General features: G+C 45.9%; 1 protein-coding gene across 2 annotated transcripts in view; it reads left to right on the forward strand.

Annotated features, from left to right (window-relative positions):
- PRKCA (protein kinase C alpha) overlaps nucleotides 1–16,608 on the forward strand; it is a 492,002-nt gene that overhangs the window by 458,531 nt on the left and 16,863 nt on the right. For both annotated transcript variants that reach the window (XM_032242017.1, XM_032242018.1), the window contains exons 14-15: nucleotides 5,013–5,093; nucleotides 16,306–16,413. In XM_032242017.1, coding sequence (XP_032097908.1) covers nucleotides 5,013–5,093; nucleotides 16,306–16,413 — 189 coding nt within the window. The remainder of the gene's footprint in view (nucleotides 1–5,012; nucleotides 5,094–16,305; nucleotides 16,414–16,608) is intronic.

The following is a 16,608-nucleotide window of genomic DNA, read 5'->3' on the forward strand; positions in this document are numbered from 1 at the left end:
AAAAAAAAAAAAAAAAAAAAAAAAATAGGCATTTCCAGGCCGGGCATGGTGGCTCATACCTGTAATCCCAACACTTTGGGAGGCTGAGGCAGGAGGATCACTTCAACCCAGGAGTTAGGGACCAGCCTATGCAAAAAAACAAAACCCTGTCTCTCTCAAAAAATTTTTTAAAAATTAGCTGGGTGTGGTGGTGCATGCCTGTGGTCCCAGCTACTTAGGAGGCTGGGTGGGAGGATTGCTTGAGCCCAGGAGTTGAGGCTGCAGTGAGCTGTGATCATGCCACTGCACTCCAGCCTGGGCAACAGAGCAAGACCCTGTCTCCAAAATAAATAAATAAATAAAATAACATTTTCAAATAGCCAATATGAATCATCTTAATTTTCCTGTGTTTAATACTTTGCTTTGGATTGAATTATTAGAGAAGTACATCAATAGCTAGCCACTGAGTTTAAAATGTTAATTTTTTTCCTATGAATTTCTCCTTCAGCATTCTACACCCCTTGGGAGCATCCAGAAAACAATGTGGCCTGCTGCACAGCTTTTTCTCCCTTGCAAATTTTGTTTGGGAAAAGCCACATTTCCCACCTAGCATCACAGAGTGTGTTTTTCTTTAATTTTATAATTTTCAGCTCTACAAAGATTCTGTTGATAGGGACAAGGTGTGTGAGACAACAATTATGTTTGTGGAACCTTGTCACATTTTCTTAGAAAATTATTTTAGAGAACAGCCCTAAACCAAGACATTGGGACTTGTGATCATTTTCAGAGAAAATCGTGGGGCTTGTTAATCCTTTGATTCAAGTCTATTTTTAAATGATATTTTCTAGTTTGACTAATTGAAGATTTCCCACTACGATAAATGGAAGAGACTTATCATTTGATCAAAATCTTAGTAGTGCTTAATGTTTGCATACCACCCTACAGCTTTTAAACAAAATCCATTTACATTCACTCATTTAATTATCCTCCAGGTTTTTCTAGATAAGCAGAATTTCCCATGGGTGGAATCCTTCCGTTCTTGGGAGTACTTTATAGCTCCTCTCGGATTTATACATTTCTAGTTGGCACAGCTTCTGCCATTTAGATGCAGGAAATAGGGAATGCCACTAGAGAAACAGATGGAAAGACAAGAAACAGATCCAAGTATGTGCAAGTTCATTTGTTCATTCACGCATCCATTCACTTATCCATTTATTTATTCATCATTCATTAAACAAATAGTCATTAAACTTACTATGGCAGTGTCTCCGATAGGAGGTAATAGGATGTTTAAAAGTAGAATGCCGGAGTAGGGAAGCTTCCATGTAAACATTTGTTCAGACACTAATTTTAAGTTTTTCACAATTTTTTAATCTAGGCAATTGGGAAATTATATAGTCAATCTGTGTTTACGTGGTATAACAGTGCTCTGTTTTCTGTTCAAACTTCGAAAAAACAAAACAAACAGAATTGCCCAGTGATTACAGTGGCGCTAGCCTAGATCAGCCAGCATTTGGCTGACTCCCAGATGTGTGAACACTCAGCCAAGATCAGCAGCACCACCTGACTGACCCTACCAAGACTTAAAGGTAGTCCTAAAATGAACATAGCACCTTCTTTCTGGTCCAGGTAGAAGTATGTGTTTAAATGTTGCTAGCTCTGTGGTAGTGTCTGCTATGGTGGTAGTAGCAATGGGGGCAGCTGTGTTGAGGAAGAGTGAGTGTTCCAGCTTTCCTACTGATCTGGGAGGTACTGGGCATGGAGGGTCTCAGTGTCAAGAGAAAACGCAGCCAGTAGACTTCAGTCTCTTAGTGGAAGACCATGAGTTTGAGGAGTTCCTTGCCAAAGACTGGGCTGGCTTAGATGAAGATGAAGAGGCACGTGTCTGGGAAGATTAACCTAAACTTAAACTGTTTAGTAAATTCTAGGAGGGAGAACCCAGGGTGAAACACTTGAAGGTGTTTATTGGCCAGGTGTGGTAGCTCACACCTGTAATCCCAGCACTTAGGGAGGCTGAGACGGGCAGACCACCTGAGGTCAGGAGTTTGAGACCAGCCTGGTCAACATGATGAAACCCCATCTCCACTAAAAATACAAACATTTATCTGGACATGGTGCAGTGGTGGGTGCCTGTAATCCCAGCTACTCAGGAAGCTGAGGCAGGAGAATCACTTAAACCCAGGAGGCAAAGGCTGCAGTGAGCCGAGATTGCACCACTGCACTCCTGCCTGGTGCCTGGTGACAGAGCAAGACTCTGTCTCAAAAAAAAAAAAACAGATTCTAAAGCAAGAAGTCCCCAATTTAAACTCTTGCTCGGCCACTTACTAACTGGGCAAACCTCAAACAGGTTCCTTAATCTTTCTTGACTTCAGTTTTTTTCATCTGTAAAATGGAGTAGCTGCTTGTAGTATCCACCTAATATGGTTATTGGAAAATCAAAGGAGACAGAGTCTACTAAGCACCCCTTATATGCTTCGTAACTGCTAACTACTCAGTAATGTTTTCTGGAACTGTGTTTCTATATGAGGCATTTTACTAGGTGCTAGGGCTTTTGGGTGAACACTGATTCTACCTTCAGGAAATTTTTACTCCATCAGAGTAGGGCCTTTAGACAAATAGCTATTTCACTGCAATTCCAGCAAGTGCTATAAAAGAGAAGATCCAATCCTATGGAAAGGTGAAACAAGGCAAACAACTCTCTTTCTGAACCCAGGAAAGGCGTCCTTGCTAATGGATGGCTCTGTGGGTGTATTACCTTGAAAAACGAAGAGGTCTGAGCTGATGATTTCATATGTGATAAAAGAAATTTTTTCAAACAGGTTAAGAAAGGATGAATTATTCATTAAATTATGCTGGGATAAGACATTAACATAATGGGGAACATTCTAAGTTTTCCTATGTCACATTCCAAAATAATGTTTAAGTTGAATAAAGTACTAGATGTAAGAAGTAAAACTATAAAAGAACTAGAAAAGATTGGGCACAGTGGCTCATGCCTGTAATCCCAGCACTTTGGGAGGCTGAAGCGGGCAGATCACCTGAGGTCAGAAGTTTGAGACCAGCCTGGCCAACATGCTGAAACCCCATCTCTACTAAAAAACAGATTGGAGCCTCCTTTGTTGGGGTTTTTTTATGTGTGTATTTTCCAAGTTTTCAGAAAAGAATGTAGCAGAAGAGAACAAAGGTGGAAAAGCAATTAGAGACTCCTTGTAGGTTCCTATGTTTACCATTTTCTTGTCAAGGAAACGAGCTACAAAGGTGCCAAACCCGACCTTGTTTACCTTGTTGGTGCCCAAACTTGGGCACACTGTTGATGCTTGTGGTTCTCATTCTACATGCAAAAATATTAGTAATACATTAAAGAAATGAAACTGGGCGGACATGCAGAAAGTTTTATGTCCCAGGACATTTAATTAGACATTCTGGGCCATTAAAAAAAAATCCTAGAACGTTTCAAAGTAAAAATTGTAAGGGAAGTGGCAGAATGGTTGCGCTGAGTTCCTGTTAGTGTGTCCTGACCTTGAATCCTGGCGTGTGATCCATGGGTTTGGGAATTGCGTGCAGCAGGTACACAGCATACCTGAGAGCTAATGAAGCTAGTGTTTTAATAAGCCCTGCCATACTTAGAAATGCAAATCCGCATTCCTCCCTCCCACGAAAGGAGGTTATAGAATTATTCCAATACTTCTGATAGCCACAAAGGCAGAAGGAAGCATAGAATAAGCTCCCTGTGGACCCATCACCATAGAATAAGCTGCCTGTGGACCCATCACCGTAGAATAAGCTGCCTGTGGACCCATCACCATAGAATAAGCTGCCTGTGGACCCATCACCGTAGAATAAGCTGCCTGTGGACCTATCACCCAATTTCAACAACTTCCTGCATTTGCCAACTCATTTCATCTGTTTTCCTCCCACCTCATTTATTGTTTTTTTTTTTAAATTTAAGATATCATGTCAGTTCACCCATAAATACTTTCTCTCTTATGTATTTCACCCACAAATATACTCATTTCTAACTGATAAGCACACTTTAAAAAAATGTTTTAATCTTACTTTTTAAGAGAGACAGAGTCTTGCTATGTTGTCCAGGCTAGCCTCAAACTCCTGGGCTCACGCGATCCTCCTGCCTCAGCCTCCCAAGTAACTGGGACTCCAGACTCACACCACCACACTCAACTAAAATACACACTTTCTAACTAGTCAACCTACCATTATGCCGCCTAACAAAATGAGTGGCAAGCCCTCAGTATCATCTAATGTCCAGATGGTATCTTAATTTTTCTCAGCTGTTTCAAATTTTCTTTGTTGCAGTCAGCTCCATATATTATATTTGCTTACGACATTTTACGTCTTTTTCAAAACGTTTTAAAACTTCCATTGTTCAACAGACTGCATATCATTGCACTTCTATGTGCAACACAAGAAAATTAGAATTTTTCCTTATTGTCATCCTTTCTGTTATACTCTTAATAAAGCCCTGTTAATATAGTTTGATCGTCTTATGTGTCAGACTCTTAAACTCTGAATGACCTCTGGCTTTTTCTTATTTTTTTTATTAAAAAAATTTTTTTTAAATAGAGATAGGATCTTACTATGTTGCCCAAGCTGGTTTCAAACTCCTGGGCTCAAGCAGTCTTCCTGCCTTAGCCTCCTAAGTTGCTGGGATGAGAGATGTGAGTTACTGCACCCGGCTTCTGGCTTTTTCTAAAAATTATGTCCACTTCAGTGCCCACATATTTTCTGCTAGTTAGAATAATTAAACTTACCTTCAGATAGTGCTGTGGCATCTCCAGGTGGATTTGGAACAGGAGTCCCAAAACCAGCCATAGGCAGTGAATCACAGGGTGATAGGCTCCGTGTGTCTGACTTGAAGGGTGGGTCCTCTTCCCTTGGTGTAACATCAGAGACAGATATTATCACCTCATCGGCATGACCTGAGTGAATAAATGCCAACTTGCTTGACTTACCTGTTCTGACAGGGGCTATTGGACGTACCACTAAATGTAATTGATGTGTTTGTTTTCACACAGATAATCGCTTATCAGCCATATGGAAAATCTGTGGACTGGTGGGCCTATGGTGTCCTGTTGTATGAAATGCTTGCCGGGCAGGTAATGTTTTGCCACATTTTCATGTTTGTTTATTGCTGTGTTATGTGAATACTTCGGCACTGGTTGGGCCTCAAGAGCAGGCCCTGATGTTTTAGTGTGGCTGGTGTTAGCGTGACTTCCCTGACCCAGGCGAAAGAGGAAGAAACTCCTCCTTCAAAGTGGCTTATGTTCCGTATGCACAGAAATTATTTCTAGTCATAGAAACTCCAAATTGAAAGCTACAACCTGGAGTGTAGACAGTGTCGGTTTCACATGATGAAATGTGCATGTTAGCCAGGCGTGGTGGCTCACAGCTGTAATCACAGCACTTCCGGAAGCTGAGGCTGGCGGATCACTTGAGGTTAGGAGTTTGAAACCAGCCTGGCCAACATGACGAAACCCCATCTCTACCAAAAAATACAAACATTAGCCAGGTGTGGTGATGCACATCTATAAACGCAGCCACTTGGGCCACTGAGGCATGAGAATTGCTCGAACCCAAGAGGTAGAGGCTGCAGTGAGCTGAGACCCTGCCATTGCACTCCAGCCTGGGCGACAGAAAGACAGTTTCAAAAAAGAAAAAAGAAATGTGCCTGTTGATGACAGCAGTGGCCTCTCGAGTTTTCAGTATCGTAAAACTGGGGTTGGGTTATGGTTTCCTGCCGGTTTGTCTCCAAAGATTTCCCCAGGTGCTGCCCATGCATGTAATTAGTACTAGTATTTAAGGAAGAAGACAATTACCTTGAAGAAGTGTTTTTATAGTTTCTCCCCATCTCTGCCTGTCTCACCTTTGGCAATTCATTGTAATTTTCACAGAAGTCCAGTGAGGCTGAACTCCCAGTTAAGGAAGGTAAATTATCTTTCCCTTAGGATGTGACATGTACCGGATAACCATGTGCCTTATTGCCTAACATGGCACTTTCTAATATAATGGCCTTAATATCTGTGTCATCAGGATGAGTCATACTAGCTGCCAACTCTAGGCCTGGCCCCTAAGACACCCTGTGTGACTGTCCTCATGCTCTTGGTGAAATTAGGAGGAATTAGTAGAGAAATCTGAGGCCCTAAAAGGTGGTGGGGCTGGGCCGGGCATGGCGGCTCATGCCTATAATCCCAGCATTTTGGGAGGCTGAGGCAGGCGGATCCCCTGAGGTCAGGAGTTCGAGACCAGCCTGGCCAACATGGTGAAACCCTGTCTCTACTAAAAATATAAAAATTAACTGAGCATGGTGGCACATGCCTGTAATCCCAGCTACTCAAGGGGCTGAGGCAGGAGAATTGCTAGAACCCAGGAGGCAAAGGTTGCAGTGAGCCGAGATCATACCATTGCACTCCAGCCTAGGCAACAAAGCAAGACTCTGTCTCAAAAAACAAAAAAAGAAAGAAAAAGATGGTGGGGCTGATGGATTCGAGAAACCTGAGTCCTTAAATGACTCTGTGTGTCAGTGCCCCACCACCGTGGGGGATACATCCTTGGCAAAGTCCTATGTGGGGTAGGGCATTGACCCCCAGGGTCATTCAAGGACCCAGGTTTCTCACATCCATTGGCCCTACCATCTTTTAGGGCCTCAGATTTCTCTAGTCATTCCTCCTCCTTTCAGCCGAGAGCGTGAGAACAGTCACGTAGGATGCCTTAGGAGCCAGGCCTAGAAGTTGCACGTATCACTTCTGCCTAGGTTTCACGGGCCGACGGCCCCACTGGGACACAAAGAAGCAGGAAGTATAGCATATCTGGGAGCTCAGCAGGGGAAGCAGCCTTGGTAATCGCCCAGCACATCTCTGCCTTCTACTAAACATGATCCCGGGAAGCTTTTTATAATTCCCAGCATGCAAGTGCTAGTGCCAAGATCTATGACTCTACATAGCCAGAAGCCTCAGTAAGAAACAGTGGAAAGAGCCATTCATGCTCTGCAGCAGAGCCATCCCCAAAGACATCTTCGTTTCTGGGGAAAAAAGTCTTCCCTTCCCACATGTTACGTCCATTGACTCACTTATTCATTCACCCACCACGGATTTATTCATTGAATGTTTATGATGTGCACGGCCAGAAGGGTGAACAAAACAGATGAAAATCCTTACCGTCCTGAAGCTTACAGCTTACAGGAGGAGAGATAGCAGATGGGTTACATAAGGAAAATAGATAACACAGCAGAGATAAGTTAGGAAGAAAAGTCATAAAGCAGGAAAGAAGATAGTGTTGGAGGCGGTTGAAATTTTAGCTAGGATGGCCAGAGAGGGCCTCACACAGAAGATAAGGTTAAGACCTAAAGGATGTATGGATACGTCTGTGTGCATATCTGAGGAAAGAGTATTCCAGGCAGAGGGAGCAGCCAATGCAAAAACCCTAAGGTCGGAGAGCGTGCAGCCATGTTTAAGAAATGGAAGCTGCCAGCAGGGCTAGAGCAGAGTTGAGCTAGAGAGGGAGGGAGTAGGAGGCCTGGGGTCAGAGAGGAAGAGGCTCTGGGTGCTGCTGCTAGCGGTGGCATGTCCCCGCGAGGTTGTCTGGCCAATGTGGTGAAATCCCGTCTCTACAAAAAAAAAAAAAAAAAAATACAAAAGTTAGCCAGGTGTGGTGGTGCGTGCCTGTAATCCCACCTGCTTGGGAGACTGAGGCAGAAGAATCACTTGAACCCGGGAGGCAGAGGTTGCAGTGAGCCGAGATTGCACTCCAGCCTGGGCAACAGAACAAAATTCTGTCTCAAAAAAAAAAAAAAAAGCTTTTGAGCAGGAACAAAAGGAAGTAAAGTGCACTTGGAAGAGGGCTGAGTGGACAGCTGGAGGGATCAAGTGCGCTCTGACTTCTGACTTGGGGTTTTATGCATTGGCATTCTTCCAGGGTCTTACGTGTCTTCGCCCCTGACCCTTCCCTTGGGTTGGGCTGTCCACATGCACAGTGGCCTGCTAGCGCTTGGGAGGGGCGGCATGTGCAGTGTGTTTACTTTGTATGTGTGCTCACCTGAGGCCTTCTTCCCTTACCAGTTAGGTGTCCCTAGAAGATGGTATACCAGTTAAACTCCGCCATGTTGCCTCTTAATACGTGTGCCCACCCACCCAACACCTGAGATCTTATCGGGAAGCTGCTGCTCACCAGGTTCAGGTGTTTCTCTTTGTTGGGAGACTGCCTTTCCTTGGTGCTGGCTACAACCAATTATTATTTTAGAGAGACAGTTAACAGCTGCCTGACCATCACCTGACGGTCACCTGGCATTCCTGGTGGGTGGGGGGAGCCCTCTCCTGCCCCTCTCATGTCTGACCAGCTCTCTATTGTAACACTGCAAACGTGAAGGTCATCTCCAGACCAGGGACTTTGCCATTAGGATGGGAGGCTGTGGATGATCTCTCCTTTATGTGTCTTTCATTATATTTCCTCAATTACTGAAAGTCTTGTAAGCATTGAAACATATAAAGCTTCAGATCATTATTTTGATTATTATTTCTCAGTGGTGTTAAGACTTGACTGACATCAAAAGAGTGGTTTATTATTTATTTAGTTCCCCCCCACCCCCACTCTATCAAAGCATTCCTCCTAGGCCAAATACCCCCGTGCAGAAACACAGAAAGGCAGTTCGCACACAGTCACCGTCAGTGAGTCAACAGCAGGGGAAACACAGTTGCCTGCTCAAGTTAATTTCCCCCTCTTTAAAATTTTGACAGTAAAATTCGGCTCCGAATTACAGGCCCCCTAGGAACCCTGCTGCTCGTGAAGGCACAAAAAGCGGAGTCCCCCTCTTGATCCCACTTGAATGTTCAGTCCTTGAGTCCAGAAAACAAACCCTGCTTTCATTAAGAGTCACATTTGCATATGCTAACAAGCAAAAGGAGCTGGGCGGAAACAAGCCAGGATCTGTTTCCGAGGGCTCTTTACAAGAGGTCTCTGACTCCTCAAAGGAAATTTAAAGTATTCCTAGGCTGTGACTCAGCTCAGAAAGGGTAATGAAGGCTCTACCAGTTTTATCCATAGCCCCTCCAGCTTCAGGAACCCCAGAGACCCAGCAAAGGGAATAGACGTAGTTATTGAAAAGTCTGATTAATGATAAAGTTGTTGACGGGGTTGTGGTCTAAGTTTCTCCTCTTTAATCACAGAGGGCTGAAGATGAGCAGGAAAGAAATAGTTTATTGCCATTTTCTTCTCATTTGCTTTATTTATTGTCAGCAGCCAAGGGGGCAGTTAAGAATAAACAGCCTGAGTCTTTATTCAGTTTCTGGACTGCTTGACAAATACCATCACTATCGGGGCATAAATAGTGTCTACCCAGCACTCTAATGAGCACATTACGCATCGAAGTGTTCTCAGTGATCGTCATAAAGGGACCAGCCCTCTCCTTATGCCCTTCTCTGCCTGGGTTATTTATGCTGTGACTTGACTCCTGCTGAATCAGTAATCGCCACTTCATCTCAAAACTTTGACCTGAACAGTCCATGGGAGCATGCCCAGCCCCTCAGCCCAGGTTTTAGTGATTTGCAAATGAGCATGGCCTCAGTGACCACTTCCTACCTGAGATCGCACCAGTGCTGTGAGGTGGCTCACACCTGGGATTAGGAATCATTTTTACAAAAATATGAACCATCACTTCTCGTGTGTCAGTTTAAAACTCACAAATTACAGCCTCGCGCAGTGGCTCGTGCCTGTAATCCCAGCACTGTGGGAGGCCGAGGCAGGCGGATCACGAGGTCAGGAGTTCAAGACCAGCCTGACCAACATGATGAAACCCTATCTGTACTAAAAATACAAAACGTTAGCCAGACATGGTGGCATGCACCTGTAACCCCAACTATTCAGGAGGCTGAGGCAGGAGAATCATTTGAGCCCAGGAGGCAGAGGTTGCAGTGAGCCAAGATTGCACTACTGCCCTCTAGGCTGAGTGACAGAGCGAGACTCCATCTCAAAAAAAAAAAAAACTCACAAATGACATATTGTTAAAGTGGGAAGGAGCAGGGCAGGAGGGATATAACCAATTCAGAAAATGTTTACACCAATCCAAGACTTCAACAGGTAGCTTAGCTTGGAATATTGAGTCCAGATTTGTAGAAATTAAAACCATAAAGCACCTGAGTAACACATTACCCCCACAGTCCCCAGGCTAAGTGGCTGGCAGTGCTGGAAGGGAAAAGGAATAGAATTAATAACTTTTCACCATTGCCTTGCCTTGAATGCCAGGGCCTGAGGGCGAGTGATTACCTGTCACTCGCTTGAGGTCAGGAGTTCAAGACCAGCCTGGCCAACATGGCGAAACCCTGTCTCTACTAAAAATACAAAAAATTAGCCAGGCGTGGTGGCAGGCACCTGTAATCTCAGCCACTCACTCCCTGTCAGATGCTTCAGGGGTATGTAAGCCTGGAGAGACTTAACGAAAGCCGTAAATGTGTTCACATTTTTAGGTGACAGGATGCCACGTGGGACGTTTTTATGGGGATGCAATTCAGAGAAAAAAAAATGGGCACAGATGTCTATCGTAGCATTAGTTATTAGGGTACATGCTGGAAGCAACTGTAAATGTGCCGTGGACCAGTGGCTCTGTCCTGATGACGCATCGCCTCGGTGGCCAGTGGCCAGGGGCATTCAGCTCATGGGAACACTGACAGCTACGAAGAAAATGTATTTCAACAGTCAGTGAAAAACAAAAACTCCAAATTATGCATCATAATTTGAAAATAATATAAGAAAGCATAAGAATCCACATAAAAATAAGAACAATTTTTGTGTCCAGGTGAAAGGAATGGGGATGCTTTTTTGTAGACCTCCCTCCCACAATATTACATAGTTTTCATTTAAAATAGGGCTCCAGACCGGGTGTGGTGGCTCACACCTGTCATCTCAGCACTTTGGCAGGCCAAGGTGAGTGGATCACTTGAGGTCAGGAGTTCAAGATCAGTTTGGCCAACATGGTGAAACTCCGTCTCTACTAAAAATACAAAAAATTAGCCAAGTGTGGCGGCGTGCACCTGTAATCCCAGCCACTCAGGAGGCTGAGGCAGGAGAATCACTTGAATCCAGGAGGGAGAGGTTCCAGTGAGCTGAGATTGAACCACTGCACTCCAGCCTGAACAAGCAGAGTGAGAACCATCTCAAAAAAAAAAAAAAAAAAAATATATATATATATATATACATATATATATATAAAGCAGACTCCAGCAAGCATTCCTGAATGTGCTTGTCATTACTGCTATTCACCGGGTACTTCTAGTCTTTCTCCTTCCTGGCATGGTAGGATTGTACATGCTTTCTCCTGTATTTGTGAGGTGGCAGGGAGCACCGGCCAATGAGATCGGGGGAGGTGCTCCAGGGTGGGGCTGGAAGCGCAGGTACAAGACACTGCAGAGCTGCTGCTCCAGCCTTTGCTGCAGCAAGACTGTGACAGTGTCTGCTTCATCTGGGCGGGTCCCCAAGGGCAACCAGCAGAGGCCTCTTTGACCCCCAATGTACAGGCAGCATAAGCAGGAAGTGAAATGTGTTGTCTTTTTTTTTTTTAAGACAGAGTCTCGCTCTGTCACCCAGGCTGGAGTGCAGTGACACAGTCTCAGCTCACTGCAGCCTCCACCTTCTGTAATTCAAGCAATTCTCCTGTCTCACCCTCTTGAGTAGCTGGGATTACAGGCGTGCACCACCACACCCATCTAATTTTTGTATTTTTAGTAAAGACGAGGTTTCACCATGTTGGTCAGGCTGGTCTTGAACTCCTGACTTCATGATCCACCTACCTCGGCCTCCCAGAGTGCTGGGATTACAGGCGTGAGCCACCACACCTGGCCACATGTTGTCTTATGTTTTGGCGATGGTCTCGGTTCATTCCCCCAGCAGGACCTACCCTATCCTCACTGATCCCTGAAGGCATGGTTAAGATACCAGTAGTCTGCATCTTGAAGTAAGCCAGTCACAGGGACATGTATTGTATCATCCCACTTATATGAGATACCTGGGGTAGTCAAGTCTTAGAGACAGAAAGTAGAAATTGGCTGCCAGGGGCTGGAGGGACAGGAGAATGGGGAGTCTGTTTCATGGGTGGGTTTCAGTGTGGAAGATGAGAAAGTTCTGGAGATGGCTGGTGGTGATGATTACAGAACATGAACGTACTTAATGCCACAGTGCAGTGCACTTAAAAGTGATTAAGATGATAAATTTTGTGTTGTATATTTTATCACAACTTAAAAAAATAGTCTCTATCTTTGCAGCAGTGGAAACAGACTAGGAAAAAGGATGCATTTGATTTGATGGTATTCCAAAGCTGGGGGAGGCACGTAACTACCCCTCTTCCCTACACCCAGCAAAAGCCCTCTTTTACCTTCTTCACATTCACACCATCTTCAACCAGCAGGAATTTGGGGAAGCAACACAGAAGTTGCTTTGGCCAGCAGCTGGGAAGGGAGCCAGCCTGATTCCCATCAATGCATCGGACCTGGAAAACCATGCCAGGTCTCCAGCCCCGAGGCCAGTGGCTGTCTATGGGATGACTTGAAACATCTCAGCCTCCTGGGTGGGGCTGCCCCACTCTTTATTTTCAGAACTCACCACTGCATATTGTGAAGACTGTGAATCAGCCTTCTAAAATGTACCCCAACACCCTTGCTCTCATTAGAGCCCCTGGGATGTGGTGACGGACAGTCCCTAATCCTTGGGGCCACACCAAGGCTGGAATGCACAGGCTCTGTCGCAGGGGCATTTGGTCTTGTGGCTTTGTTACAGCTTAGGCATCTTATTCCACCAGACAAGCCTAAGAGGCCTCTGAGGATCCTTCCAGCCCTGGACTAATAATTCACATCGAGTTAAACAGCTTTGTTCACTGCAGGACTTCTCAGGGCCTTTACAATTTAAATGTTAAAGCAAATTGCCAGAGAGGGGTGTAGGATGCAAACTTGGACCCAGGAGAAGATACTGTAGGATTCATGTTCTAAGCAATACTGGGGAGTGCCAGTGTCCAGGTGTCCTGCCTTCACTGGGGTCCAGAGAAGACTTGATGGTGAAAGTCCTCCTTTGATCTGTAGAATCGAATCCCTGATGCAGCCATTCCCCTTCAGAAATTAGCATATGTGGTGACAGCTCACCTGGCAAATCTGGTTCCCATGCCAGGAGACAATGAAGAAGGTGCCTCAGGCCAGTGCCCTGCACAGAATGTTCCCCAAACATTCCTGGTGTTTGGAGGTGGGATGGCTGCAGCTGCATTGACCTGATCTTCAAATGAGAAGAAACTTCTCACTGCCCTACTCAAGAGCATTTCCTGGGGAAGCTTCACCTGTGTTCCTTCGAGAACATTTCTTTTAGGCCTTTGGTTCATGTTGTCTGTGACTTGGCCCCTGCCGTGTTCCTGCAGCTGAAACTCAAGCACCTGCAGAGAGGCTGGTTGAATCTCGCCAGCACCTTTGTCACTGCTCAATAAGGTGCATCCAGTTTAGCCAGCTTCAGGAACACGCAGCCTACATGGTCGCACAGGGCCCAAGCCCAGAAGAGCCCTGCACGTTTGGTTTGGTGCTCTGTTCTCGCCACCTTGAAACCTTGAAATTCTTTTTTTTTTTTTTGAAAAGGAGTCTTGCTCTGTCACCAGGCTCACTGCAACATCTACCTCCCGGGTTCAAGCGATTCTTCTGCCTCAGCCTCCCAAGTAGCTGGGATTACAGGCGCCCGCCACCACACCCAGCTAGTTTTTTGTATTTTAGTAGAGACAGGGTTTCACTGTGTTGGCCAGGATAGTCTCAATCTTCTGACCTTATGATCTACCTACCTCGGCCTCCCAAGGTGCTGGGATTATAGGCATGAGCCACCATGCCTGGCCAAAATTCTTAATAATCTTTAAATGAGGGACTCCCATTTTCATTTTGCACTGAGACTTGGAAAGTATGTGTCGGGCTCTGACCAGAGGTCCTCTCGGGCCACATGGTGAGGTGCCAATCAATGACCTCGAAACAGAGCTTCTGCCCCACTCCCTGACAGGGCACATTTGCATTGCAGAGAACGTGCACACAGCCAGTTTAGCGACCTTGAGCCCTTGCAGAGTGCAGGCCACAGCCGTGAGCAGAAAGCACACCATATTTTTGTTTTTGAAGCAAAGTCTTGCTCTGTCTCCCAGGCTAGAGTGCAGTGGCACAATCTCAGCTCACTGTTCTCATGCCTCAGCCCCGGAGGAGCTGGGACTATAGGCATGTGCCACTACACTAATTTTTGTGGTTTTGGTAGAGATGAACTTTTGCCATGTTGGCCAGGCTGGTCTTGAACTCCTGACCTCAGGTGATCCACCCACCTTGGCTTCCTAAAGTGCTGGGATTACAGGCGTGAGCCACCACACCCAGCCACCACATTTGTTGGAGTTACGAAAATCTCCTTTGCCAAAACTCACCCAGGTTTATGGATCACTGATTAGGGAAAATGAGAAATTTCTTGTGTGCCCTGTAGTAGGGTATCCAGAAGAAGCAGGCTGCATGCGGTTGGGCAGGGAACATATGATGGACTGGACACAGGGCCAACCTGTACCGTAGCTCCGTCACGGCCCTCCCCCACCACTGCCTGCCTGCTCTGCCCCTACAGACAGAAGCGACATGTCCCCCTGCTGACACAGGTGGCTGTCGGGAGCCTGCACTCCCTGGTGGGTGCCCCCACAAGCTGCCCTGGGTGCCTCCCAGGCTCCATGTTGCTCCTGCTGGTGGAAGTCACTGTGGCCGCCTCCCCCTGCCCTGCTCTGGGTCAGGCAGGCTCATTTTAGCTCTCTTCACCCACCTGCAGCTTCCACCAAATTAAACCATCCTTACACCAGGTACTTACAACAGAAAAAGAGGCCCAATTATTTGTATTTTCAGACCAAAAAAATGTTAAGTGGTACCAGACACCCAACTCTGTCCTCCCATACCTGGTCCCAGGGTGGGGTTCTTTATAGACGTGGCATCTTTCCCTCGGGGCACATGGCTCCTGTTCAGGACTGGGCAGGGAACTGAGGTCGGGTCTCGGGTATTGGAGGAACAGGTTGAGGTGATTTGTGGGTGGCAGTTGAGGGAGGGATCTGCTTGGCTCAGCTTCTGTCTCTGACTTGGGAGAACATGTCTGATAAGGGGCATCCTGCTCACAACTGCACAGTTATCTGTGATTCATGATTCAGTTCAACGCCCTTGGCAGCCAGAGTGACTGTCTCTTTTCCATGAGAAGGGAACATCTCAAGTTTACACAGGAGGATTCTGCACAAGGTTGGCCCCTGCTCTGCCTTTCTTATGCTAAACTCAAGGTTACAGAGGCAAAGGGGAACATTATTGAATTTCCCATGAACCCTTTCCTCTGTGCCATCCCGCCAGAATGACAGTGAAGCGATGTATCCCTCAGGACTACAGACACGCTGGAGGGAAAAGTTCAAAGGGCAGCGTGAACTCGGCCTTTCTTCCTGGAAGGTTCTCAAAGTCCCTCCCAAGAGAGCTGCTCTGCCTTAAATAATAGAACCATTCAGTTGCTTTCACTGGGCACTTATCGGGTACAACACAAAATACAAGGCACTTCACTCTCAGAAACCCCATCTTGCAAGTTGGAGAACTGTGTATTAAAGAACTAAGTCATTTGCCTGTGGACACCCAGCTAGGAACTTAGTAGAGCTAGAATTCTCGTCCAGATTGACCTGAGTCTAAAGCCATGAGCTCCCACAGGGCCGCCATGCCTTTTTCTCTCAGCCTGGTGGCTATAAACCCAGTCAAAGAGGACGAGGGAGGAGTCCAGTGGAAGCTAAGTTCCCATCACTGCCGCTGTGCAGGTTCAAAGCCCTCCCCCCACCCACATACACCCCCCACAGAGCAGCTTCTTGTTTGAATTACTGGGGTCATCCTTTTAGGCCGTGTTCTGAAGTCCCCTTCACCCCAGGTGAAAGTGTTAACATTTTCTGTGGGCCACGGCCACCTTCTGCATACAAAGCCGCCTGTAACCTAACTGATCATAATTAGATTTTTAGCACATAATTACAAGATTAATGGATTAATCATAGTTTATTTGCAAATCATTAAAAGCATTACTCAAAAACACTTTCCCTAAAGATTGTTTGGGTTGCCCAGGGCAAGATAATTAACAAGACAGAGGGAAAAAAATGAAAAACACAAAACCATCAACCTCATTAAAGATAATCAAATAAACCCTCCAGTTGACTGAGCTAGCTGTGCAGCCTGCAGTGGGCTGAGAACCCTGGTCTGTTCCTTGGTGCTGAATTGACTCTTCAGGTACACGTTAATGAATTACTCTGCCTAAATACTTCCCCGTCTTTCCTTTTTTCCGGAACAGCCTCCATTTGATGGTGAAGATGAAGATGAACTGTTTCAGTCTATCATGGAGCACAACGTGTCCTATCCAAAATCCTTGTCCAAGGAGGCTGTTTCCATCTGCAAAGGAGTAAGTCGATTCGGATACCTTTTGTGATCACGAACCAAGAGCTTTGGTAGGAGAAATACCTCCCCCGCACTTCTAAGAGAGATGGCAGAAATACCGCAGACCCACACTACTGCATTTTGGCCATCGAGGGTGGGGGCTTGGTGTCACGCAGGGCACAGTGGGGAAAGTGAGGGCTGGGAGAACGGATTGGAATCC

The sequence above is a fragment of the Sapajus apella genome, unplaced genomic scaffold (genome assembly GCF_009761245.1).
Source record: "Sapajus apella isolate SASKATOON/1434 unplaced genomic scaffold, GSC_monkey_1.0 scaffold48, whole genome shotgun sequence".
NCBI classification, from domain to species: domain Eukaryota; kingdom Metazoa; phylum Chordata; class Mammalia; order Primates; family Cebidae; genus Sapajus; species Sapajus apella.